Source organism: Phyllostomus discolor, chromosome 3 (genome assembly GCF_004126475.2).
Source record: "Phyllostomus discolor isolate MPI-MPIP mPhyDis1 chromosome 3, mPhyDis1.pri.v3, whole genome shotgun sequence".
Lineage (NCBI taxonomy): Eukaryota > Metazoa > Chordata > Mammalia > Chiroptera > Phyllostomidae > Phyllostomus > Phyllostomus discolor.
This window is the reverse complement of record NC_040905.2, coordinates 43,496,650-43,523,626: the sequence shown is the minus strand read 5'-3', so window position 1 is coordinate 43,523,626 and position 26,977 is coordinate 43,496,650. Positions and strand designations below refer to the sequence as shown.

The following is a 26,977-nucleotide window of genomic DNA, read 5'->3' as shown; positions in this document are numbered from 1 at the left end:
AGCCCCAGAGAGTCAGCCTTGCGAGGGACCATCCAGTGTTACCATCTATGTAGTCAAATCCTCTCATTTTACAGGTGAGAAAGGAAACTCTAGATGGGGATGAAGTGACAGAGGTCATGCAGCCAGGTGTGGCAGAGCTCAGAGGGACACCTGGTTTGGGGTTCATGTTGTGGTTCATGTAGGAAACCCTTTCAATACCGCCCCTCCAACCACTCTGGTACATGTTATTTTTCTTTTTAAGCAACGTTCATTGTCTCTTTCCCTCACTTCCCAGTTTCTGTCCTAAGACCCCAAAGTCCTCTAGGGCTTCGTTATACAAGATAATGAGGTAGCAGTTAGAGAAATAGTATCAGGACCATCTCCAAGGTTTGCTACTTCTCCTGCACCCCATGGGCGGCAAATCCCAACTCAGTAACACAAAACATAAGACAGCACATACATGAACTTTTGCCACTTTTGTATTTTATTGTGGAACTGAGTTTTTTTTTCTTTTACATCAAATATCCTCAATGGAAGAGGGGATATTGCACACAAATATCATAAAAGCACTACATATTACTTTCACTGGAAACTAATTTTCTACATTAGATATGACTGGATAGGATAGAAGTGATGCAGGATTATAAGACATAATACCATACACAGCTGCAGACTGACACAAACACCATTCAGAACAAGAGAGAGGAGTGGGAGGTGCCTCTCTGCTGGGCTCAAGGCCACTTCTTTCCAGGGCCGGAAAGAGAAGGCTGCATTCAGCGTGGTGAGCGCACTCAGACCTGCTGCAGGGTGTTCTAGAAAAGGCAACCTGGTCTTGATGTCTCATCTCGATGGTTCCTACTTGGGGAGCTCCAAACGAGTGCAGAGAAGCTATTTTTTTTCCCATTTTAGTTTTCGATGTTGCCTTTTAAATCAACTTAAGAAAGTCACAGAATTTTAAAACAGTAAATCATTTTTAATACCAGGTGAATAACCTAATTGCTTTCAAAGAAATGCTCATTCCTAGGCTGCTTTTGGTGTGTTGTTCAGTTGGCTAGAAGAGAAAAGCTTACAGTTCCTTTCAAATGGAAACAGGATCTTTTCTTCTAAATCTGAGCACAAAAAAAAAGTTATTAATCTAACTCACAATATCATCACTGAGCAAGAACCCCCTGTGACTAAGAGAGGCAATTTCAGAATCACAGAACAGCTCCTGAGAGCTGGGATTTGGTAATACAGGAAAAATGGAAGGTGGCAAAATTTCCAATTAGCAAATGATTTAATCTTATTAAGTGAGTACTGAAAAGCTCCTAAACTGCATAAGCTATTGGAGACACTTAAAACATTCATATACACTGGGGAAACCATTCACTATGATATGTAAGGTTAAGAAAAAAAATTTTTTTTAACTCCATGGAAATGGCATTTGGGGGAGGGGGGGTTAGTTAGTCATTGTACCCAGTCCCACCACAAGACTGAGAAAGCATGCACAAGGGTTGGGTTTGAGAAAGGGGGGAGAATTAGTTCAAATTGAAAATGGAGGATAATCTCTAACATTTAGTCTCTGTAGAATTTTGCTTAAGAATACTACCAAAAAGGTCATGATCATGAATGCTATCTTGATGGAATCCCATCACTTAAACAGAGTGTAAATTCTTTCCACTCAGATATTCAATCTACGCAATCGGATTAAGTAACCGGTATGAATACAGCTCCTCGAAGTCTGTGTTAATCTTTAGCTCTCACCATGAATGCACACAGTACGTTGTGATGGCTGTTACTAAACTAATTGTGTGTTTATGGAACTAGTAAAATTAGGTTAGTCACCCAGGTAGAAAAGGTTTCTGGAAGGTCAGGAACAACCTGTAATGCAAATACTGGCTTTCCTGGTATCCTCAGGCTCTGTGGTTGTCACTGAGAACAGTGGATGGGGAAGAGGACTGATATGTTTCATAGGAAAAAGAGCCAGCTGACTAGTAACAGCTTTTGTATATTTTCCCTATTAAATCCAACAGGAAGGAAGGAAGGAAGGAAGGAAGGAAGGAAGGAAGGAAGGAAGAAGAAAAGAAAAGAAGAAAGAAAGAAAGAAGTGGGATTGAATCATTATAATTGAAGACTGGCTATAATTCTCCTAAAATGTTTGCATTTTTTAAAAGCAAAAGAATATACATGTTAAACAAATTGAATTTGAGGAATTGGAGAATAATTTCATCTTCTATCAAGGAAAAATCAACCAGAGGTCTGGATTTGGCAAAAAGACTGGAAATCTGTTTCTCTTCCCATGCATTATGTAGGCTAACTCAACAACCAATCATTAGATAATTATCTTGGGTATCTTAGGTTGTCTAATTAAATAAGTTTGAAGTAGACAAGTTTATACTCAATGAAATTCAATGTTGTCACAATGAGTTTTCATCATGTGATAATTTTTTGTACCCTTAAAGTGTTGTTCTTAAGGACTTGAAAAAATGGAGTAATAAATAAAAGCTGAATTTCTACAGAAACCTAAAAAAATAGAATATTAATTTTTTTAAAATTAAACATTTGAATAATGTAATTCACAGCATTAAATAGACTGCATAGGTCCTCAGTGAAGGGACCCCGAAGAAGCATTGGTTAAACCCTCATAGCAGTTAGCAGTGCAAAACATACACTTTATCAGACAAAAATAAACTAAAATGTTAACTTTGAAATAAATAACTAACACAGAAAATAAAATGAGGTCATTGTTCACTACTCCGTGGATCTTAGAGTCTGCAGGAAACGTGACGTGACAGCACAGCACAGTCGTCACTGAGAAGTTTGCCACATCTGAATGCCGGGTGCACTGGTCTGTGGCTTGCGACTTGACATAAATTTTGAATCATGATCTGGCTTCCCAGATTCATAGTTCAATGATGACAATCATGGGAATGGTATCTGAACTCTACATGATGAACAGTAGGAGTTGGAAATTCATTTTCTTTCAATGTATTATTTTTTTTCCGGGAAAGAAATCCCAAAGCAAATTTTCGCTAGGGTTCTTTGAACTTGACTTGGCCCTTTTACCTCATGGTTGAAGATCTTGAAAGAAGAATGTAGGATATCACTGGGTAATGTACAGGCCTGAAAAAGTAGCCTACCACGCCATTCTCCCGCACTCTCAAATAGCACATACTCAGATTTTTACATTATGGGAATCAAGGGGTGGGAGGTATCAGTCACTATTCCTGGTAGTTATGGGTTTTAATAAATATTATTACTGCATTATCAGACTTCAATCTCACCAGAACTTCAAAAAACATTATTCATTTTTTTGTCTTAGGAAACACTTAAAAAAAAAACTGTCACTTGAAAATTTTCTTTGCATTTTCCTGCAAATGAAAACATTTGTTAAAAAGTTCATCTATGAAAAGTTCTGACAAATCTAAAAAAAAAATTCTTCTGTACACTTGTTCCCATAATTATACTGAAATTAATGGAAAATTTAAAAAAAGCCAATGTAAGACAAAGGAAGCTAAAGACTGTACACTTGCTGCGAACCTCTTCCACCATATGATTCACTGTTTTCCCAGTTCTGATCATAGAAGCCATTTCAATCTTGAACTTGCAGTAGTGAAGAAGCTATGAAAGGCTCAACTCGTTTGGCTGAGGGGCCAGAGGGGCACTGAGGTGGCACTCCGCAGGCATGACCCAGCATCAAACCGTTGCACCGTTCAGGTCGGCTTCCAGCACCCCACACGCGCACACACATGCTCCTGTAACTGGAGTAGCTATAATCCTACATGGATGTTTTATAAACTTGCTGTCTCACATTTAAAAATAATAAGTGCATCAAGAATCTTTGTACATTCAAGTCACTTTCTAAGGCAAATTGTCTACCATATGTACTCCCAACTGCTTTGGTATTTGCTTGTTGATTGGGGTGGACTTGGGTGTTTCCGCATGCAGGTTAATTGACTCAGAGTGGGCTAACTGGGTGCACAGATGCTGGGAGCATGCCTTAGATCAACCTACTTGTGTGTTTGAAGAGTCTGAGAGTTCCGAATGGGGTTCAAACCACTTGTGTGTCCAGCTTACACTCACTATGTTATATGTCAATGTGCGGCCTTCACACTGAGGGTGCTTAATTAAGGCGTGAAAATCTCACACACCCTCATAACAAGTTTTGTTCTTTTTGAGTTCTTCCAGCCAATTTGTTTTAGAAAATGAAGACCTTTTTTGACGACTCAGACTGACACCAGTTGAAAACTTTGCCTGTGTGGACTACAGAATACAGACTGGCTGAGAAGATGCATCCCAAATTATTGTTTCTTTTCTCTTCCTTACCCCACCCTGTTCTCTCCTTTTCTCTCTGGGTATCTCACCAGCGCTCTCTACCATTACATCTCCTTCTTTTGCGTTCGTCTTCCTTTTCATTCTCTCTTTCTCTCTCTCTCCTGTGTTCTCCCTCTTTGTGTGCGCACTCTCTCTGTCTCTCTCTGTCTCTCTTGCTTTCTCTCTCTCTATAAGACAAATGCCTCTACCTAGCAGAAGTCAGTTGGGTTTGCTAGTGCTTGTTTTCCAAATGGTCAGCAGAGATGAACTGGGGTAGGTCATTTTGCAGTAATTTGAACCCTATTGTGGGAATGCTGTTACTTCCCTTAGCAATCAGCAAAAACTGAGAAATGTTAGTGACTCGCACCACCATGACAGAGTATAGCGTTTGGCAGGTGACAGTTCAGCAACTTATTTAGACTAATTGACTTTTTAGAAAAGGTAGTTTCAAATTGAAGAATTTCTGGAAACAAAGTTCGAAGCCTGTGGTGTGGCTGGCCTTGGTCTTTACAGTTCAATCTTGCATGCAGGGAAGGATTCATCTTGCATAACCACAGTGCTGCTGCTTGCCAAGACCATGATGTTGAGGTCTTGCTGTTTCTCGTGGGTCTCCTGGTACCATTCCCTCATCACCTCTGAGTCATGAGTCGGGATCAGAGTCACCTGCAGGGATGGAGAAAACAGCTGTTTAAGGGCAGAGCCAAAAATCAGATTAAAAAAAAAGAACAATAAGGTATTAATTAGACAATTAGAAAGAAGAGTAAAGAATGGAAAATTTATCTTTTCCTCAAGAAATGGACAGGACTTTTCTTCAACTTATAATTTCTAGGAACCAGAACAAAACTGCAAAAAAAAAAAAATCAAGTGTTTTGCAGGGGCAAGTTGAAGACTGGAACCAGAAACAACCAATGACTAGTCAATTGGTTCATCCATATTCACCATCAGTTCAGTCCTTTAGTTTTAACAGAAGTGCCTCAGTTAAGGTGGGATTTCTTGTATTTCCTTTAACACACCTGGTACATTTTGCATCAAGGACACTGCATATTTGACCCAAAGAGCACTGGTTATTAATGCAGCTCACAGCTCTCTAGTGTGTGTAATTCACATTCTGTTCTGAGCACAAAGATTTGTAGCTTTAATTTGTACATGTGGTTAGGGATAGAGGAGCGGGGTGGATGGGCGGGTGGGTACTGGCTTGAATAGTAAAATTCCATCCAGTATTCATTAAGAGTCCCCTGGGGCTTCTTGTGAGATTTCATATGATTAACAAGTCTTTCTAGTTAGTGTTATGCAAGTACAGTTTACTAGGTGACTCTGTGGACAAACAGAACTTAGATAAGCAAAGATCACAGCCCAAGTAATGAGTGGCTGGTGGCCTGTCATGTTTGTGAGTTGGGGACATCCTCTTGGGGACCATCTTCAGCGATGCCCCTCCTGTAGAATTCCACATTGACAGTTAATATGTAAACAGCCATACTGCTAGCTTTGGTCTATTCATGAAACAAAAAGGAGTAAAGGCAATCCCTTAGCAGCTCTCACACAGAAATATGAGAGCTTTCATATTTCATATGCCCTTCCTGCATATTGTCAAGAGTAAGCGTGTACTTTCATTTGTACACATTTATTCTTGATATATTAGCAGGAAGGGCAGGTAATCTTGGGCTGCCTGAGGGTGGTAGAGTGGCTTTCCTCCCAGGTCATGGCTGTTATTAGTACCCAGAATGACATTTTAGGCTATCTCCTGTGTGTGAAATCCACTTTGTCCTCGAGGTATTTCACGTGTGACGGGCCCTCAGGCATCTCATGTGGATGCACAAGCACATCGATGCCTCTGGAAACACAATTCCTGCCCTCCACCTGCAGGCACGGCCCTGGGTGCAGTGCAGATATTGTCCTGGAGCGCTTACCTGCATGTTGCTGCCCCACTGGGCCTTCCCTTCCAACAAGGCATCCAGGACAGCCCGGCTGGGCTCCTCAGCAGCAGGGTCATTCCCACTCACCACGTAGTAGGACGACCTCACTCTCTTGAAAAATTCAACATCAACATTCTTACTATTGCTGTGGTTGGGAATATAGCACAGGTCCAAGTACACAGGGGGGCCGGGAGGCACAGCTGAGGGTTTGGCCGTCTTGGTGGTTCCTGGTCCTTTGGTAAACGAACAAAGGGAAAGCCAGGGTCATAGGAATGCAAAGAGATGCCCAGCTCCAGTACACCTCCCTGCCCATCCACAAGAAGGTCCACAGGACTTGCAAAGGAGAGATGGGGCACTTCCCTCTGGTATGGGGCATTTCACACCAGCGACTGAGAAGATGTAACGTTTGCTGTCTCACCAGGAGAAATGAGAATGGAATGGTTTCCCTCTGTGGACAACCAACCCATGAGGAAATAAGAAGAGTTTCAAGGCCTTTCCAAAAGACGGAACTAGATGACAATAATACTCTTAGTCAACTGCTAATATGCATCTTAATTTGAAAAGTGATGTAAGAAACAGATTTTAAAAGTCAAAAGGAAGCATCTGCACTTGGTACACCATAGTTAAGCGATGTTAATAATCCATGTCAGGGTCTCATTTGAGAGCAATGTTGCTCACAGCTGAGCATTATACCCTAACATTTGATCTAGAAACTGGTTCAGATCTGAACTTCATATGATTTCCAAGGTGTGTGGCACCTTAACCTCATTCACAAACTGATGAAAGGCTGCTTTCTCTCCTCAGCACAGTAGGCTGAAGGTGAAACACCTCTTGCTAGACAAGACTGTATACCAAACTAGAGTGAGAGGAAGGCTCTGAAAGACGGTGCTTTCTCTCTGGCCAATCAGGACATATAAGACTGGAGAAAGGGGCACCTGGTTGCCAAAATCCCTGGTCTAAATTAGAAGAAGCCTGGGCAAAGCAAAGATTCAGAAGACCCCTAAGGTTTCTTGGCACCTTGTTTGGTGAGCTGACTTTCTGACTTGTTCTAGGTGAAGGTTTAAACTTTTTGAAACATTAATAGAACTACTATTCTAAGGCAGTGGTTCTTCACACTGGCTGCATAATGAGAATCCCTAAAACTTATTAGTACTTAATGCTTAATACTGATGCCCAGGCCCCACACCCCAGAGCTTCTGACTTAATGGGGTTGGGGCGGGGGCCTAGGCACCATCATCTTTTAAAAGCACCCCAGACAATTCTAATGTGCAACTGATTTTAGACCACTGCTGTTAAGTCATTTATGATAAAACACCAGCTGGATCCCGTATGCTAAACCCTATTTCTTTCTCCATAGGTTGTTTAAAGACTGGCATCCCAGAGTCCAAACCACCAGTGAACTCCCTCACCTGTCCAGTTTTTGGAGTTTGGGGGATTGATGAGAATCGGCCAAACTGATATTTAGATAATAAATGTTATTATCTAATATTGACTCATAAAATGACTCATTTTACAAGTACGTTAACCAGCCATTTGAATGAACTGAGCTGAAAGCCCTCAGATATCCACGTACAGGCCTCCCAAGAACTCTGACAGTAGAAGCCTGTGAGTTACGTTGTCTTAATCATTAAAAATGCCTGCAATTTTCCCTTATAAACTAAATCACTATCATCAACACCAACTGAGGATCTCTCATACAGAAGCATAAATTGAGGAAACTGCCAGAAGTTAACCCAGCTTTGTTTTAAAAATCAATTAATAGTACAATTCTGTCTTTTGAGAAATGTATTGGAAAAGCATCTTCTAAGTACATTCTAATTAATTCATCTTTATTTATTACTTTGCCTTAAAATTATCTCTTCAAATGACAAAAATGTTTTTAAAAAATCAATTATGTGGGCAAGATGGATAGCAAATTCCAGTTGGTTATTACCTCTTTGAATAAATTTCACATTTTCTCCCAAGTTCCATTAAGTCTAAGCATGAATGCAATTCTTCCATTTGCATGTAAAAAAAGGAAATCTGATGAGGAGCCTTGGCATTGATCTTCCATGTTGCTTACAGTAAAACTTTGCAGTTGTAATACTTAATAAAGTGCACTGAATTTGAGAGTCCCAAGGTTTATCTATCAAATTTTCCCTTATTGAACTTATTATTTTGCTTTATATATTTGAGTCAATTCATATTATTTTATGAACTATAGTCTAAAATCCTGGAATATCTACATAAAGTGAGTAAAATGTATTCATGCAAATTCCTGTGATGGGTTTGAAGAAACAAAATAAATCTGGGCTGTCAGAGACCTGTTCCATCAAAAACCCAGGTACTGCTGAGGATGTGATAAGTCTGGGAATTGGGACCAAAACAGGAATGATCAGGAGCTAGGGATATTGCTCCTGATAGGCGACTACAATCTGAAATAGGATTCTGAGTCTGTTAGTGAGGCTGTGGGTTAAGAGGGGTGTGAGAAGAAGCTTCGATGCCCTTCTCTCAATTTGCTCAGAATACCCACTGGACAACTCAAATTACAGTATTTGTAAGCCAATTAAAAAAAAAAAACACAGAGCATTGCCTTTAATGGGGATGTAGCTCTAGCATGGTAATTTCTTAAAAATTAAAAATGTCATAATTTTTCATTTTAAAATGTTCTAATTTTATTTTTTTTAATTTTATTTAAAAAATGAAATCTAAATTTTTGGCCCTATAGTTGTCATTCCAGGGTTGGCTTGGAACTCTGGCTCTCTCTCCCTAGGCCTCTGGGAGTTCGTGGACTGTGTCACCTGAGCTTCGTTCTAGGGTCAGCATGGCTGAAGCCACTGCCACACAGTCTTCCGAAGGAGCTTGAAACACGCCTCCTTGGTTCTGAAGATTTAGAACACAGCTGCAGTTGCTGTGTTGCTGAATGGGCCCACCCAGGAACCTCATCTGGTGAATCAGAGCTGCTCTGGGCCACATGCTGAGCTATCCCCACGCCTGCGGACAACACTGCACTGAAACGGAAACCTTTTGGCAGAAGAGAATAGTAAAAGGAAGGGAGCGCACCAACTATGCCCTCTCAGCTCCCCGGGGCAAAGTGAAATGGAAACTCAAAGGCTCCAGGTAAAAGCGTAACCACTGTGGATGCCGACCCTGGCACCTACCTGCAGTCGCCGTCTTGACCGATTTGGATGTGGAGGCGTTGGCGGCGTTCTTGGTCTCCTTGTCTTTCTCTTCCCCACGTGCAGCTTTGACCTCGGGTGTGGTGGTGGGTTTTGTTGCTTTTTCCACAGACTCCTTCTTCTTAGGAGAAGCCACTCTGGACACCTTATCTGAGGATTCTTTCAAGCCCCCTGGTTTTGGTGAAGCCGCAGAGGGCTTGGACTTCCCATCGCTCTTTTTGACAGGTGAAGAGGATTTGGTCTTCGTACCTGGCTTTTTGGTTTTAGTCTTCTCTTTCAGGTCTTTCTTCAGAGCTTTGCCCAGGTTCTGCTCAATGGCCAAGGCCTCCGGGTCCATCATGGACACGTCAGGGTGACGTGGAGAAGGGCTGCGGTCTTGCATGGGGGCTGGAGGTGGGTCCATGTGTTTGTAGGTGACAGTTTTGTCTGTGGGGATGGTTTCAGATTCATCTTCAGAGTCGATGTTCGCATCGGCTGTGATGGAGGGGCACTCTTCAGTCTCTGGGGGAACATCGGAGTCAGTCTGCGATGGGGCCGACTCACTGACTGAGGTGGGAGGGGTTTCATCACATTGTCGCCCCTGTGGCTTACCTCCGGGAGGTGGTGGGGCTCCCCCGGACTGGGTGAGGGGCTTCTCGGACTCTTCAGTGGGCTCTTCACTGGCAAACCACTCAAGAGGATTGGGATTGATGAAGGAGGGTGACAGCTCTGTCTTGGGGTGCTTGTATTCACAGGAGGACACAAGGCATAAGTCGACATCCTGGCGAGCCTCTGAGGGGGACTTCTTCTCTGTGGTGTAGCCCTGGTCTGAAGACTCATAGGAATATGTAGACCCCTGGGGGGTTCTAGTGATTTTTTCTGCAGTCTCATAACAGTATGCGGAAGCATCGGGGCTTCGTGTCGTTTTTGTAGAAGTCTCATAGGTGTAACTTTCAGATTCAGGGTAACTGGCAATTTTCTCCGTGGTCTCATAAGAGTAGCTGGAGTCTCCAAGACCGCGGCCACCATCTTCAGAGTCGTCATAGCCATTGCTGATGTCATCTAGCAGTCTTCTAGACCTCTCGGTCTTCTCGTAGCTGTAACCACCCATTTCAGGGGTTCTTATCGTCTTCTCACGTATCTCATATGAGTACCCACCCTCTTCGGGGGTTCGTGTGGTCTTTTCAGTAATTTCATAGGCATAGCCACCATCTTCAGGGGTCTTGGTGGTTTTTTCAATGGTCTCATAGGAGTAGCCACTGTCACACGAGGATTTAGTGGCTCTTTCTGTCTTCTCATAGTAATAGCCACTAACATCCGGGGTTCGGGTGGTTTTCTCATACGACTCATAGTCATAACCTTCTTCTTCTGGGGACCTAGTTGTCTTCTCAGGCTTCTGATAGGCATAGCTAAAGTCACCAGGAGTCTTCCCTCCATTGTCCTTCTCCACACTAGATGTAGTCAAGTCTCTATTCAAGGCTAGATGGTGTTGCATTGTATCAAATAGCATAGAGGCACGGAAGCTGTAGGACTCTGTGGATGCTGCTTCCGCTGGTGGAGGAGCAGAAGTGTGGCAAGCTGCTATGTTCTCTTTGACTGCAGAGGTAGAATCTGAAAAACTGGGTGAATATAAAGGAGAGGTCTCTCTTGGGGTGAGTGGAGAGATATCAGATTTTGGTGACAGTTTCTCTCCTTCCAGACTTCGTACTTTTTCAGAGGTGAGTGAGGCATATAAGGATATATCTCTGGGAGGAACAACATCGGATAGAGTATCTTCTTGGAGAGGAGAAGCTATCTGAGAAGGGGTATGTGCAGAAGAGGTGGATGGGGAGGCCTCGACCTGAGATACTGAGATGAGCTCAGAAAGATCATTATCTTGGGTGTAGGATGGCTCCTCCATGGGTGGTATCTTATGTGATAAACTAGAGTCCTGCATGTCAGAAGGACTGTAGTCAACCTCAGTTGGCCCGTTCTCAGTGATGTGAAGCACACTTGCACCCATCGTAGGGTGGTCTGGAGACTGTCGACTAAAGTCCATAGCAAGGGAGTGCTCAGGGGATTCTTGACCAAATTCAATAGACATCGAGGATTGTTCAGATCTATGATCTTGAACTGGTGTCCTGGATTTGGCTGTTTTAGGGGAGAAGTCTGGTGGAGAAATTGACATTGGTCTTGGGCATTCTTCTTTCGATGGAGACATTTCTGTTTCCTGAAAAGTGGTAGGCGTTTGTACGACAGACACGGAAAGGGAGTCGTCTACCTCTGTGGAATGGGGGGAGCCAACCTCAGCATGCAGAGAAGGAGACACATCATCTGTTGTTGGCTCTGGAAATGAGCTTGTAGCCACAGAAGCTGTCGAGACTGAGGCCACACCCTCCATATGAGAATATGTGTCCTCTGCTACACCTTCGTCAACAGGAGTAGCTGACTTGTCTGAAACAGTTCCTTCGGAGATGGACATCTTCGTGTCTTCTTTAAAAGATCCAAACTGACTGACATCTATTTGTGTAGGAGAAACATCTCCTCCCAATTTCCTTTCATCCAAAGCCAGTCCTGGCTGAGAACTCATGGCTTCGACATCGTCAGTTTTCTTTTGGTGATCAAATCCTTCCTTTATTGGTATAAAGTCTGTGCTTTTCCTTTCCTGTTTGTCTTGGAAAAGACCAGTGGAAGTCATGTCAGAAACTGGGCTTATTTGGTCTGGAAAGCCTTGTTTTCCATCCTTTCCTTCAAAGGGGCTTTCGGTACATCTACCAGGAGCCTTGTCATCGGCACTTAGAAAACTTTCGTATGCAGACTCGGATCCAATTAGGGGAGGGCTCCGTAGAGGAGACAAAACTTTTTCAATAGGAGACTCCGAGTCAGGAACAGGTTCATCCATGGGGCTTACGGAGGCCCTTTCATTCTCATCTTTGGCTTCACTGAATTCAAAGCTTGCTGGAACCGCCGATGATTTTCCGGTGACTTCTGTGGGGAGGTGACTAGACTTCTCTTCAGTGGGAGATTGGTAGTAAGGGGTGTGGCCAGCACTGCCAGTCACAGACTGAGATGGGGACACCACTTCCAGGGTCTTATCCTCAGGACTTGCGCAATGTTCCTCGACTATTTCCTGGGTCACCTCGGGAGACACTGGGGCTGCTTCTGCCTTTTCTGAGACTTTAATCTCATTGGGTGTCAGAGAAAAGTTCACACTGCGTTCACCCAGGGGGGTCTTTTCTATGGGTGATGGTGGAGATGGACTCAGGGACGGGCTCTTGGATGGACTAAGTTTTTCATCTGAAACCGCTGTGACAGTGTCTTTGATCTCCAATGAGGCACTGGCTTTCCTGTCTTTCTCTTCCATGCTGTAAGCATCACGTAACACAGATTTGCTAAATTTGTCTTCCTCCATGGATGAAGGTGGTGAGATGGTGGAGGCTGAAGCATTGTAATCTTTCCCATCAGTGGCATCTGTTTTGGACCCGTCAGACAAGCCATTGAGTGACGTGACAGCAGGTTTGGCGTATTCCTGAGAATACAGTGAAGACTCGTATTTGGTGATGTTTACAAATTCTTGAGATGGGGATTCTGTCTCTTCATTGTTGGTCTCATCACTCATCACATCGCGAGGAGTAGACATCTCATCCATTGGGGTGGGCTCACTGGATATCTCAATGGTAGACTGAGTGTAGCCAGAAGTGGCAGTGAATTCTTCAGGTTGGTCTTCTCGATTCTCCTCATCAGAAGCAGTGGCCTCACTTTCTGAGCCTCCAGGTAAAGTCTCATCATGAATTGAAGATGCAGGTTCCCGGGCAGGAGACTGGGCTCCCAGTTGCTTGGGTGAAGTGGTGAGGAATCCGTACTGATCCTCAGCACCAATGGCCTCTGCAGCCTTGTCGACCACGGCCATCACATAGTCTTCAGCTTCAGCTTTTTCAGGCTCATATTCTTCCTCTCTGGCATCCTCCGCTTTGTCCTCCTCATCACCCTCCTCCTCAGACTGTTCAGTTTCTCTCTCCACTGCCTCATCCATGTCTTCCTCTGCTCGGTCATCGCCACTGGCCACAGACTCCCTCTTCTCCTTGATGTGCACGTCGGCCTCTGCCTTGGCACTTTCCTCGTCCTCCGCGAGGCTGTGCTTGGAGGTGCTCACACATATGTTTTCTTCACCATCCTCTTCTGGCTCCTCAGCCTCCTCAGTTTCTGCCTTCTCTTCATAGTCTCCAGTCTCTGAAGATTCTTCAAAACCTGCTCCTTCGTCTTCAAATTTTTCAATGTCGTCCACCCCCTGCTTCTCAGCTGGTTCCAGCTCCTCGGGAGTTTGCTCACATTCACCCTCCCCTTCAGTGGTGGTGATTCCCTCATCCGGGGACTCGGCAGGGCCTTTGATGACTTCTGTCTCTTTCTGAATGACGTAAGCCTCGACCGGCTCAGATGCCTTCAGTTTCTCTTCATCTTCAATCAGCTCCAGCTGAGGCTTGATGTCTTTTGCTACATCGACCTCTTCAGCCTTCAGCTCTTCAAAGTCCTTGGTTAGATCCTCAGGGGACGACATAAGGGACCTCTCAGCTTCCAGTTCTTTGGCAGGGCCAGTGGTTGCTATTCCGGCTGCTGCCACTGCAGCTGCTGCAGTGGCCACAGTGCCAATGGCTGCCGCTGCAGCCTCAGTTGCCTTGCCTTCCTTCTTTACAACTTTAATTTTCCCCTTCTCCTTTGGCTTTCCAGCAGCAGCAGAATCTTTCTTGACAGATTCTTCCTTCTTGGGTACTTTTGGTTTTAATGCAGCAGGTTTTTTTGCTTCTGATAGAGGAGTAGATGATTTCTTTGTGTCTTTAGGAAGTTTCTTAATTTCTTTTTTGGGTTCTTTTTCTTCCTTTTTCACTTCCTTCTTGTCTTCCTTCTTAACTTCCTTTTTGGCTTCCTTCAGTGGTGTTTCTTTCTTAGCCTCCTTCTTGGATTCCTTTTTCTCTTCTTTTTTGATTTCTTTTTTGACTTCTTTTTTCACCTCTTCCTTTTTTGGTTTTTCCTCCTTCTTGATTGGTGTCTTGTCTTCCTTTTTCACCACTTCTTTCTTTGGCTTTTCCTTCTCCTCTTTCTTCTCTTCAGACTTTGCTTTCGTCTCCTTCTTCACCACCTTCTCCTTGGTGACTTTGGGTTTGACATCCGTGGCTTGCTTTTCAGCCGCCTCAGCTTTGACCGGAGTCTGTTCTTCTTTGCTGGGCGTTTCCTTTTCCATCCCTGGAGGTTTGCTCTCTGTTTTTACAGGCTTGTCTTTTTTCACTGTTACTTTTTCTTTGCTTTCAATCTTGGGTGGCTTTTCTACGTGGTTGACTTTTGTGACCTCAGGGGTTTCTTCTTTAGACTCCTTTCTCACAGATTTGCTGGCAAGTGTTTTCGTGGCTGGTTTCAGACTTTCTCGGCTATCAGCCCTCTGTTTCAGTTTTACCTGTTTCACAGCAGGAGCGGCCCCCTGGCCAGTTAGATCCTTCTGGGTGGCCAGTGGCTGTTTCAGGAAGTCTAAATGTTTGAGCTTCTCTAGTCCTTCCAGAATATTGTATTGGGTGCTGTTTCCAGGAAACAGGACTCGGATGATCTTCTCTGCAGGGTTTGCTGGATGCCACACGATCAAAGATGAGACGGAGGTTAAGTAGGAAATCGGAATATCTATTTCTTGACCATTAGGCAGGATTAGGTCAGCCTTGTCTTTGTTGGTGCCAGTCCACTGCTGCATAAAGTACTGCATTTCCTTGCTGCTCTTGACTGGGTTAAGCACGTACATCTCAAGTTTACCAACTCCCATTTTCTGGAAAAGAATGACAGGATCGATGGTATTGCCCACACTTCTGAATAGAGGTTCTGGTTTCATGGACAATTTGTTTAGGTACTGGAGGGTGAAACAAGCCTCTTCTATGCTTCTCTTCATCTTGATGTTTGGCTCTGGGTTTTTCAGATTTTCCGGGACGTTGAGAAACACAACTCCTAAGTCAGGGGAGATGAGGTTTTTCATCCAGTCGCTGTTGGTGGTGGAGCCCTGGGACTGTTCCTCCTCCAGCTCTGCGATCTTCCGCTGCAGCATGCTGTTTATTCCAGGCAGGTTGTCGTCCCCGACGTGGGTGAGCAGGATGGAGTCTACTCGGTCCAGGTGTCGGATGAGCTTCCAGAAGCAGGATTTTCTTTCTGACCCTCCATTGATGAGCATATTGAATCCGTTCACCGCAAACAAGGCAGAATCGCCCCTCCCTCCTGGAAAAATGTAGCAACAGGGCTTGGAGAGCTTTAGAAAGCCCCCCGATGTGGGAGGTTCCAGGATGTCAAAGGGAGAGGGGACTTCCACGGATTCGGAGAGATACTCAGTAAACTCGGAAAGTCCTTCCATTTCTGGCAATATAGAAGCTGAGTTGAGTTTAATATTGATGAAGTCTTGGAGGTTGTGTCTGTCAAGATTGGAGTTCTTCCAGTCCCCTTCTTCAGGGCAGAAGAGGGTTAAACTAGCTTTGTTGGCAGGATGGGTGGTACTCAGTAACTCCCCAATCTGGGATTTAAAAAATAATCACAAAGAAAGAAAAGGTTTAAGTGAATGTAATCACTGATTCATCATCTCTATCTATTAGTAGGTATCATGAGACCACTGGATGCACAAAGGGCTGATTTCAGAGATGCTGGCAGGTGCATAGCCTCTGTCCTGACCGCCCCCCCCACCCCACACACTACTCCTTTACACCTCAGCCATCGCCCCAGCACCTCTCCATTCTCTGTTCTTGTCCAGCAGGAGAGCTGCAGAACTCTGCTCTAAGCCAGTAACCATTTGGAGGATCAGGGCCTGTGCCACGGCGCTTATGAAATACTTTGAATAGTACCCCTAGGTACCTGCCATGCAAAAAAAAATGCCCTTTAAAATATTAAACTGTCACAGGGGAAGGCTATGTGAGTCATTTTACCACTGATATAAAATGTTTTCTGTTATTCTACTAGGCCTGGCAAAAAGGCCTGGTTGATACACTGGAGGAATTTAGTACAAAAGGGCAGCTACCAAATAGTCACAGGGATGTAAATAAAGCACAGCATAGCAGTAGAGTCGACCAAACTGTAATAACTATGTATGTTATCAGGTGGGCACTGGAAATACTGCAGGAGCACTTTGTAAAGTATGTGAGTGTCTAAGCACTCTGCTGTACACCTGAAACTAATACAAAATAATATTGAATGTAAACTGTAATTTAAAAATAAGTTTTTTTCATAAAAAATAATAGTCAAGGATAAACCAGGAAAAAAAATTTGGTTCAGGCATTGTTCAATACATTGCTCAGTATCTCCCATCGGACAGGAATGCAGAAGAGCAAACCAGGACCAAAACAGAGGGTGGCTCGTGGACAGTGCTATTTTTGTCTCACTCCACATGGTGGCCACATGTTTCATGGTCTCAACAGTGAGGAAGAAGCATGCCATCAACTCCAGGCTTCTTTTGGTAGCAGCAAATCTCATAAATCAACCCAGACATTCAACGGACAAGAGCTTTGCCCTTGATGGTAAAGGATGAAGGGGCAAAAGCAAAGACTTCGTGTGGTCCATATGCCCCTGAGCCGGCAGGTCTGCACTCAACTTCTAGTTTTAGAGTGGCTTCCTCTGTCTTATACAGCCTTCGGCTACCAAACTCTGAGGCCACCAGTGCGTGTGCTAAGGGTCATCTATAGAATCTGAATTTTTCTACCTGAGATTGCAGGAAAACAGACATTTTTGTTTTGTTTGCCTATTTGTCCTATGTTTCATGTGAAGACTCACAAAAGAGCAGAATAACAAGTCTTGGGTTTTACTGTTTCCTCTGACTTGACAATCTCCTAGAAAGGGGATAAGAATCAACTATTTTGGAAGCTAAGAAAACTGAAAAAGCAAACGGTAACCATCCCTGGGTAGTTAGTTGTTGCTCAAATTGTTTTCTGACCAAAGCAAACATGACCACTTAACATGGTATGTTGTACAATAATTAGCACGGATCTTCATCGCCACCACTATAGCGCAATTAGGGTTCTCTCAGTGTAAACTATTCATGTTGTATAATCCATTTTGGAGAAGAAATCTAGGACAACTCAACTGCCAAATTTTTAATAGTAAAATTTTTAATTTTAGTCTATCTTAATTTTTGAAATTCCGCCCCAAGGGGTATGGCAGCCAAGCGTGGGATCCCACTGTGTGTGCTTAGTCACAGGCTCTTTATGCGGCAGGCGCAATCACCAGGTTCAAGGAGAAGGTGAAAAGATTGGAGGGATACCTCCCCACTTTCCATCTTTCCACCTGTATCCGAAGAGTTCTTTTGAAATGAAGAAAATGACCCCAAAAGAAAACAAGGTTGCAAAAGATTCTGAGGAAGTCAAGGGTAATAAAAAATAGCAAGGAGGCTGGTGACTGGAAAATTATGATTTATGGGGAAAACAAAGAAAAAAGTCAACATTGCCAGGCAGGTTTCTTCTCTGGGAGGGAAAACCTGGTCCCTCCGGATAAAGAGCAGCAAACTGTGCAGGATGAGACAATGCAGGGACGGGCTGGGGAGAGCCCTTCAAGAAGGAGAGATGAATGGAATTGAGAAGGGGAGAAAGTGCCGCAGCCTTGAAGCCATAAAAAGGAAACAAACCTCCCCACTTAACCACCCCTGCTGTCTCCAGGCCTCTACTCCCACACACACCCTAGACACTAAGCACCTCAAGGGCACGGACTGGCTCTTACAAGTGTCCAGCCCTCAGTGGCACTTAATCAACATTCATTCAATGAACAGATGTGAACAATAAGGAGGATCTAACAAGGGAGCAGTGCCAAGGAAACTTGCGACTAAGTCTTAGACTTGGAAACTGAGGCTTCTAAAAATGTTTGGAAATCATCATCGCACTAAATGGTAGCTCTTTTAGCCCCTTAGACTAAAAGTTCCTAAATATGAGGAAATACATCTTCTATATCTCTGTATCGTAGCTACCTCTGTTTCCCCAGCCTCCCATCAGGCTTCCTGACGTTTGCGGAACTGCACTGAACTTGATCGATTCAATACGCGCTGTCCTGCTGGAGTGGGCACTTGGGAAGTGACCTGAGCCTGCTCATACTTCTCAAGCACATGGATTGCTACCCTCCCCTATTCTTACAAAGATGGAAGAAATATCACTCCGGGCAAAGACAGTCTTTTTTGTCAATTTATTTTTCTAATTAAATGCAGTCATACTGGAAGAGGAAGGAAGATAGGGGAAATAAATGGCTTTATTGCAGATAACATTAATGAAATAGGATTTGAATTTCTAAGCCACAGCCTACCAACTGCATTTCCTTTTTTGATTAGGTTACTCACTTGGCTAATGAGGGACTACAGTAAACCGCATTATCTCTGGGTTTTAGCAAGACATTGAGCAGGATCTCTGAACAGTGTAATAGCAGAAATGGGTGGGTATGTAGCAAACCATGTACACAGCACTGCTTAGTGTCAGCCTGGGAAGGGGTCTGTGGTGGGCTGCCTCAGGGTCACTTATGTCCTTGGACAAATGAAGACATGATTATCAAATCTGTGAAGGCATGAACACGAGAGGCACAGCAAAATGAAGACATTTACAAAAGCTCTGGATGTTGGGGTGACGACAGCTAAGGCGACTCTAACAGAAAGAATGCCGTTCTGAAAGGACAAGGGTAAGGCCCAGTGAACCAGCTGGGCAAAGGGCAGGACCTGGAGATGCGGCTCACCAACATCCATAGAAAAAACTCAGGGATTTTATTTGACGGTCAAATGGATTTATCATAAAGCTAAAGAAGCTTCAACTTCAAGGTCCCTCACTGGCACGGGTGTCTCTCAAAGCCCTGCACTTAGCTGTGTATTAATAACTTTGTTTTCTTTTACTTAAAGGAAGCCCCCAAATTATGTGAATTATGGAGCTCCTCAAAGCCTGCATCCTCTCTCCACTGATATTTAATTGTGAATGGTAATAGTCAAAAGTTACTTTTAAACCTACTTAAGAAAACACAGTAATGAAAACTATAGAAATCATCAACTCTCACAGTCCTAACCTGGTCAATGATCCTGGAGTCTGGTGACCAGTGTGAGTCACAACATTGTCAAGTAACTAGACCATAAACAAACAAGCGAATGTACTGAAATGAGTCTCCTTGCTGGCTCCTTTTTCTTGGCCTTAACCTTGAAATGCTAGACTTGAGCCCTTTCCTCTTCGAATACATTGCTCTTTCTAGACAACTTCATCTTGTTCTCATTTACAATAATACGATACGATATATTAATCTGGAAGCTGATGATGGCTTCTGAATTAATATATCCAACCAACCCTTAGTTCCCTGAGCCCTGGACCTATATATCCAACTTGGTATCTGGTAACAAAAGCACTAAAGCATGACCAAGACTGAACTCCTGAATTTTCCCCTCACCCATTCCATCTGCCCTTCCCACCAATGAAACACGTCTGAAGGACAGTGACCAGGGACTGTAAGGAAGCTTCAACATCTCGGTCTATGAAGAACAGTGGGTGGAACTGAAAATAGTTAATCTGGAAGAAAAAAAAGTTGGCGGCATTAGGAAAGGGTACCTAAGACACTGTCAGGTGGGATGGAGATCACATTTCTTCCTTGAAGATACAATGAGACAAATAAGGAAAAATTTTCTAACAGAAAGACTGAAAAATGTCCCCAGGAGATGGTGATTTCAGCATCCTCAGATTTCAGGGAGGGATGGGTTTGCCAGATGACTGTTTTAACTCTAAATTCTAGTTTCGTAGATGACCTCCCGTGACTAAGATTCCCAAAAACCAGAAGCTCAAAATGCAGTGATATTTCTATTTTCAAGTTCATTTTTTTAAGATTCTCTCATCCAAAAATGTATCATTTTTGTGTTTCAAAAATTGTTTTCTAATTTCTCTGGAGTGATGAGTATGCACTGAGACAGGATAGTGAGAAGCTAGGAAAATTCCTCAGCGAGTAGAACAGGGAAACTGAGACAGACAGCCGAACACTATGGCAGTTTATATGGCAGTATGGCAGTTTATTTGCACCGAGCAATTTACAGCCAGGTGCAAATGGTCACCAGGCAACCCCCTCCCAAGGCCAGGCAGGGGGCAAAAGTGGGAAAGCAAGGACCTCACCTCCAGGGCAACCTCTCCTCCCCTGGGCTTTTCCTTCCTGGGGATAACATCTAGGCCTCAACTGCATTTCCACTCCAGGCCCAGAAAAGCAGCAAAATCAGATTATACCAAAATAAACTGCAATGACTAAAGACCCCCTGCCCTGTCACTGACCAATCAGGGGACACCATGACCCTAAAAGAGCACACCTGGAAAACTGATGAATATTCTACTGAAACTGTCCCCTGAGACCTCCCCTAAGATTCCTGCCTGCAAAAGAGAAATAAAAGCCCCAAGACATGGACACAGTGAGCTCTGCCCCATTCCCTTTCCCTTCTTCCTCCACTTCTTTCCCCACAGGCACGTCCCCCCTAAACTCTAAGGCAGTGGGCAGCTGGCAGCTTGTCCCAGGCTGATCCCCTGAACCTGTCCCCAAGGCCCCCTTTTCTCTGACTTCCCAGTGAGTTCAGGCAGCCCAGCCCAGGCTCTCCTGTTGCTTCCTCTGTGCTAAGCCCTTCCTTGTTCCACCGCCCCCGGCTCTAATAAAGGTACCCTCACAGTCACCCGGACTCACGCTGTGAAATCTTTCCTACACAAAGTCAAGAACCCACACACTCCAGCTGGCCCTGGGCAGCCCCACTCAGGGCCAGGCCCCTGTCTGGTAACTCATATCAAGGACTGGATAAAAGGAACAAAACTGGACACCAAATGGCCTTTAAGGTCCCTTGGTTACCGAGTCACTCTGTACTCAAACCCTTCTTGCAATGCAATCACTGGCGATAGTAGCTCTAAAAGGCTGGTAGCTGTTGCCCATGTCCAGCGATTTTCGACCCATTTTAGCTGTGCAGCCCTTCTTCAAAGTCCACAATGCCAAAGGGATACAGGCTGAGTTGGGCGGGTTGCAGCGAGAGGAAAAGAATGGCGAATTCGACTCAATGTTCTCCCCTTCTCTTGCCCCGTCCCTCCCCACACCACAGATCTAGTCTGGCCAGGTAAACCCCAGAGATTCTTTCCCACATGTGTTGGATGGACATCACTTTCCCCAAAATATTTGGGTGGGGTTATGGGGTGGGCAGAGGAGACCATGACAGAGTCTCTGGCCTACCGGGTACCAGGCTGAGTATAATGAAAGTACATGCTCTTCAGAATCCACTCCAGGGATTGCAAGCCCTGAGGCATCTGCCCTTCCGCAGAACTCACGTGCTTCAGTTACGGCCAGTTCTTTTTCTTAGGGGTAAATTCTGATCGGCACACCATTCATTGAGCTAAAAGTCTACTTCTGTGGGCTAATAAAAAATTATTTAAGCACAATTTCACAACATTATGCCCCACTTAAAGAGAGAGAGGGGTATTATTTGGAGTCTGGATGCATGAATTGTGATACCTCCTTATTTAAAATTTAGGCAATGGCAAACCCTTTTCTTTATATTTATCCTCTCTTCAGTTTTACTGGGGGGTGGGGGTGGCGGAGGTGGAACAATGACATGGGACAGAAACCAGTCACTAGAAACTAACTGCAGAACTGCACAAGAATGTAGGGGAAGCAACCATGCATATAAATGAGCTGAGGGTTCAAGGCTGAACTCAGAGTCTACCAGCAGGCCAGCTAACCACCCACCAGTGTTACTAGGCCACAGGGCAATTTCCAGGCCTCTGCAGCTCTCCCCCTTCCCTGGGGAAAGGTGCTAATAGTGTGTGTGACCTCTGAGCTAGCAGACTAACCCCCACCTGCCCTCAGGCACAATGTGCACATGGGGACACAAGATTTTGACTTTAAAGTAGTCATGCACCAATTTTCCGGGCAGCGGGTAGAGTGAGCATTGTAGTTCTACCTTGGGAATTTCAATGCCAATGGACAAAGGTTTCCTGGGCCTTCACAGTGTGGGGACGCAGTGGACATGAGATGGAGGACGACAGGCCTTAGAGGAAGACAGACCCCGGCTCTGGAGAACAGGGCCCTAGGGCCCCTTCTCACTGTGAGCAGCCAGGACCACATGTCTCAGGACCCGGGTGATAATGCTAAGTAGAACATTCCTTTTTGCAGGTTTTCATCCCCACACCCCCAGTGGGTGGACAGTGAAACGTGGTGATGTCACCCGACCAGTCTTTTTATAGAAACTTCCAGGTGAGCCGAAGGGAGCTGGACAGTTTATTTACAGCTCTTGCCAGTGACGAAAGGTGCACAGAGACCTCTCGGGGAAGCACAGTCTGGGGAAGGTTACGTGCAGAAAGACAGATGGCCTTTCACGACACCCCTGAGACCGAGAGGCCGCCACCTCAGGAAGTCCCCAGGAAGATGGCTTTAAATAGATGTGGTGACGCGTCCTGTCGGCACCTCTCCCAGCCTCCCCATGGAAGTCTGCTATCAGCTCCGGGCAGGCCCCAACCTGCCATGGGGACAGCCCTGAACTGCCTCTGTAACTACTACAAACAAATCACCAAATCGAAAGAGACACATTCGTTTGCAAAGAGAAGTTGCCCAGCCAGAATAAATTCTCAAGCAGAAATAACCAAATTAAAATCTTGATTCTGACATTCCCAAACACCACTACTGTCATCTAGTTTTCAGCACTTCACACATATCATCCTCGATAAGATGAGTTCCTTAGAAACATGAATGATCCAGCTCAGTCCAGCTACTTGAACCCTCTTTTTGCTGGGAGCATGAATGCGAACCATGGATGCGCCCCTTCTCCTGCAGGCATCCCTTCCTCGAGCCCTCTCTTTTTGGAGCTGTTCACACAGTCCAAGTTCAAACACTGGGACCAAACACGAGATCAGGCAAAGTACACTCCAGTAATGAAAGAGAGAAGGGCGATTAAATCCAACCAAACCTCTAAGAGAATTTTAGAATATTCAGGAAACAGGAAACTTGAGTTTTCTTTTGGGCACTTCTTTCAAGTGTTTCCATCATTTTTGCCATCTGTAAAATGCTGACTGTTCCAACCCTCCTCCATCTATATCTTGAGCCATTAAAAATGCTTCCAATTAATTATAGATGAGGGCTCTAAATTCTTTTGGTGATGAGCCACAGAATTATAGTATGCTGGGTCCCGGGTTTGCTCATTTCAAAGGCAGCGTGACATTCCCTCCCCTTCCTCCATCTCCCCCGAGCGCCTTCAAAGAGCAGCCTGAGGCTACCACAGTAACAATGCAACTGTAAAGCTTAGACACTCCCAGGCAGGAGCCCACCTCTTGATCCGTGAAAATCTCTATGAAGTTCTGGAAGGAGAAAGAGCCGGACTGCAGAATGAGCTCCCCAGTATTTTCAAAGCACTGGCCTGTCAGCACGAGCAGCTTGTGTCGGGCAGCGTCCGTGATCATTAAGCGCACCTGAAACAAAGCACAGGGTACAGGACATGAGTCACAGCAGCACCACCACGCTGCACCCACCACGGGGCGCGCCCTCAGAATGCCTGACGTTTGTTACCAACAGAAATCACTCGTTCCCTGGTTATTCAGATTCCCTCTGGAGAGGGCGACAGAGCTGATGACTGTGGTCATCTGATTGCCCATGAAGGCCATTTTCCAAGTTTGGTTACAACCGAGACAGTAGTGGAAGTTGCCTTTCTCCTCTTACTTTCCTTGTCTTTTTCAAAGCTGTCTCTGTAACTGGTCATCATTTGTTCCACAGCTGTGTCTGCTAGCAGCATGTGGGCTGAGACTTCATGGATATCTCACAGGCTGAGTCACAAAGTACAGTCCAGGTCCCCCCAGCTGCAGCCTCAGGAAACAGAGGTTTCCAACTAGGGTCCCTACTCAGCCCCTCCTGTCCACGATCCCTTTCCTTCCAAGACACACACCCAACACACAGCTCCAGTTGCAGCTACAGTGGGATCAGCCACATACCTAACACTGAACACAAACAAAAGGCTGCCCCTGAATGGGAATCTTTTCAGTAGAACTGTAAATGGTTTGCACTAAAGAGCTCTGCAAACTTAACATGGCAGGATGCCAGCCTGTCCTTAGCAGAAACCCTGCTCTAAGCACCAAGGTATTCATTCTTCCCCGGTTCCGCTCAGGGAGCACACAAACGTAAACAGGCTTGAGTATCCACCGCTCCAACTACCCCACCACCCAAGCAAGCAAACACACAGGGGCTGAAGTAGCTGTGCCAGCCCCACCTGCTGCAGAGGTAAAGCCTGGATTCCTTAAAGAAATTCCTTTTTTTTTTCTTTTTCATTTCTTGCAGCTGTTCCAGGCAGTCTGGCTGGATACATATTCATCCTCCCGCTTTCTTCACATCATATTTACTTCCTGGTTCTGTTAGTCACAGAGAGAGGCTAGCCTATCACTTGCCTCAACTGAGTACCTTCAGGGACTGTCAGAGAGGTCCAGAGGTCCTGCTAATCTGAAGCAGGAGGAAGTGGGGTCAAAACCGGCTACACAGTGACAGCCAAAAAGTGGAAGCAAACCCAGTGTCCATCAACTGATCAGCAGAGAAACAAAATGTGGTATATCTATACAATGGCAGCGTACTCCGCCATAAAAAGGAATAAAGTATTGATATATGGATGCTACAATGTGGATGGATCCTGAAAACATTATGCTATGTAAAATAAGCCAGACACCAAGGGCCACATATTGTATGATTCTCATTACCTGAAATATTTAGAGCACGCAAATCCATAGAGGCAAAAAGTAGGTTAGCGGTTGCCAGCTGCTGGGGGGAATGGGGAATAAGTGCTAATAATTTTAGGGTTCTGGGGTGGGATGTTTTGTAATTAGCGGGGATAGTTGCACCAGTTTGTGAACATACTAAAATCCACTGAATTACATACTTCCAAAGCATGGATTTAGCGGTATGTGTGTGGTGTGGTATGTAAAATATCTCAATTTAATGAAAGAGGCTACAGTCACAGAGATGCCCAAAGCACGGGCAGAAGAGACTCTCCAGGTAACGGAGGCCCCCAGGGACTGTGGCTACTTCAAAGTCCAAAAAGCATCTCAGTCACAAAGGTGCTAAACTGTAATGAAGGAAAGGGTAAATGGAGATACACCGTCTCATCTGGCCTGGGTCAGAGACTCCTGGCTTCAGCCAAGTCCCTACCTGAAAGCGGACTCTGGAACACCCTGTTGCTCTGTCTGGCAAAAATTTCATTTGGTGGAAATAGTAACATTAGCAATAAGAACAGCCAACATTTACATTCAGTGGCTATGTGCCATGCTGTGGTCTAGGTCATAAAAATTAAATGTAAGCGCTGTATGACCTCCATCTTACACAGGCGGAAATGGACACAAAGAAACAGTAAACACCTTGCCCGAGGCCACCAGCTAATGAGAAGAACTGAGGCAGTCTGGCCCCAGAGGCCACGCCCCTGAACACCATGCTATCCTGCATCCCACTGTGATCCGTTGGACAGGATGGGTCTGAAGGGGGTTTGCGTCTGAGATGCCCTTCCTTTCAAATTTGGGTCCTGGATGTCCCGGCCCAAAGGCTTGCATCTATATTTCCCCTGCTACTGCCTAGCAGAATCCAGCCCAAGAGAACACCTTCCACATACAGCCAAGATTTCTACCCACTGGCCTGGATAAAATATCCCAGTTCTGGAATATTCTTCCATTTTGTCCTTATTGGGAAGAGCAGTCTGGGGTGCTGCTGATAAAGAGAACAGCCACCGACTGGACCCAGCATCCTGGACCAAGAACCCTTCTCTCCTGAGCCCCTCTCCCCAGCTGGGTCCTGCCCACGGTGTGAGGCTTGGCCAGAGACGCTGCCGCTGAGGCGCTGCACACATACCTCGGTGCTGACTGCTTCATCTGAAGGGTTGATCAGGACCACTGTTTCTAAAACGTCACTTCGGTGATGAAGGATCTTTTGTCCTGCAGGCACAAAAACACAGACAAAAGAGGAGGCCTTTAGCTTTGCCAGATTAAACCCTCCCCGACAGCTTCTGGGGCAGCCGAGGCGTTTCTGCTTCTGCTGAGGCACCGGGCACCAGGGCTCTCCACCTCATCTCGGGAAACACAACTGCTGTTACTAAGCAAGAGTGTGCAGAGCTCAACAGGTTTCTCCAGCAATCGGGTCCGTGTGGTCCGGGGCTCCTCACGCTCTCATAACCCCCTCATTTCCACAGTGGATCTCCAGGCTGTCTGAGGGTTAATGGCGGCTTTCATCTGAGACAGGGGTGGAAGCCAGGAAAACTCCACGGGGCTCTTGACATTTCCTTTCTCATGGTAATCGGGGATGTTTCTCCCTATCAGCCTTTCTTCTGGTGAGAACGGTGCTGAGATTAATTAGGAGCCTTATTGTGAAATGAATGACATCCAGAAACCCAGCTAACAATTAGCCCAACAACCAGAATGGCTGTCTGAGGCAGGCTTACAGGCTGTCGGGGTATTCATTAATTCATTCACTTGCTCATAGAAAAGTGGAGACTCTGTGAGAAATGCAAGGTGCAGAAACTCTCCTGCTGGACAGGGAGGCCAAACTGGCCCCTAAATACAAGCCAAGTGGAGAGAGAACAACAAAGCAAGGTGTGGGGGAAGGAAGAAGCCTATCTAAGGAGGGCTGGGATTCTGCAGTGATTTTGGCTCCACATCCCTGATTTCCCACGCCTTCGAGACTCTAGGGACATCCTGG

General features: G+C 45.1%; 1 protein-coding gene across 3 annotated transcripts in view; it reads right to left on the bottom strand.

Moving 5' to 3' along the window:
* Window positions 1–459: 459 nt before the first annotated feature.
* The window catches only part of MAP1B (microtubule associated protein 1B), a 94,127-nt gene continuing 67,609 nt past the window's right edge, over window positions 460–26,977 (bottom strand). For 2 of the 3 annotated variants that reach the window (XM_036020386.1, XM_036020387.1), the window contains exons 2-6: window positions 26,135–26,217; window positions 23,587–23,727; window positions 9,326–15,833; window positions 6,180–6,418; window positions 480–4,935 (exon numbers count right to left, since the gene is read on the bottom strand). In XM_036020386.1, coding sequence (XP_035876279.1) covers window positions 4,780–4,935; window positions 6,180–6,418; window positions 9,326–15,833; window positions 23,587–23,718 — 7,035 coding nt within the window. In that variant the 5' untranslated portion in view covers window positions 23,719–23,727; window positions 26,135–26,217 and the 3' untranslated portion in view covers window positions 480–4,779. Of the gene's footprint in view, window positions 4,936–6,179; window positions 6,419–9,325; window positions 15,834–23,586; window positions 23,728–26,134; window positions 26,218–26,977 lie in introns of all 3 variants that reach the window. The other variant, XM_028509610.2, reaches the window with a different exon arrangement.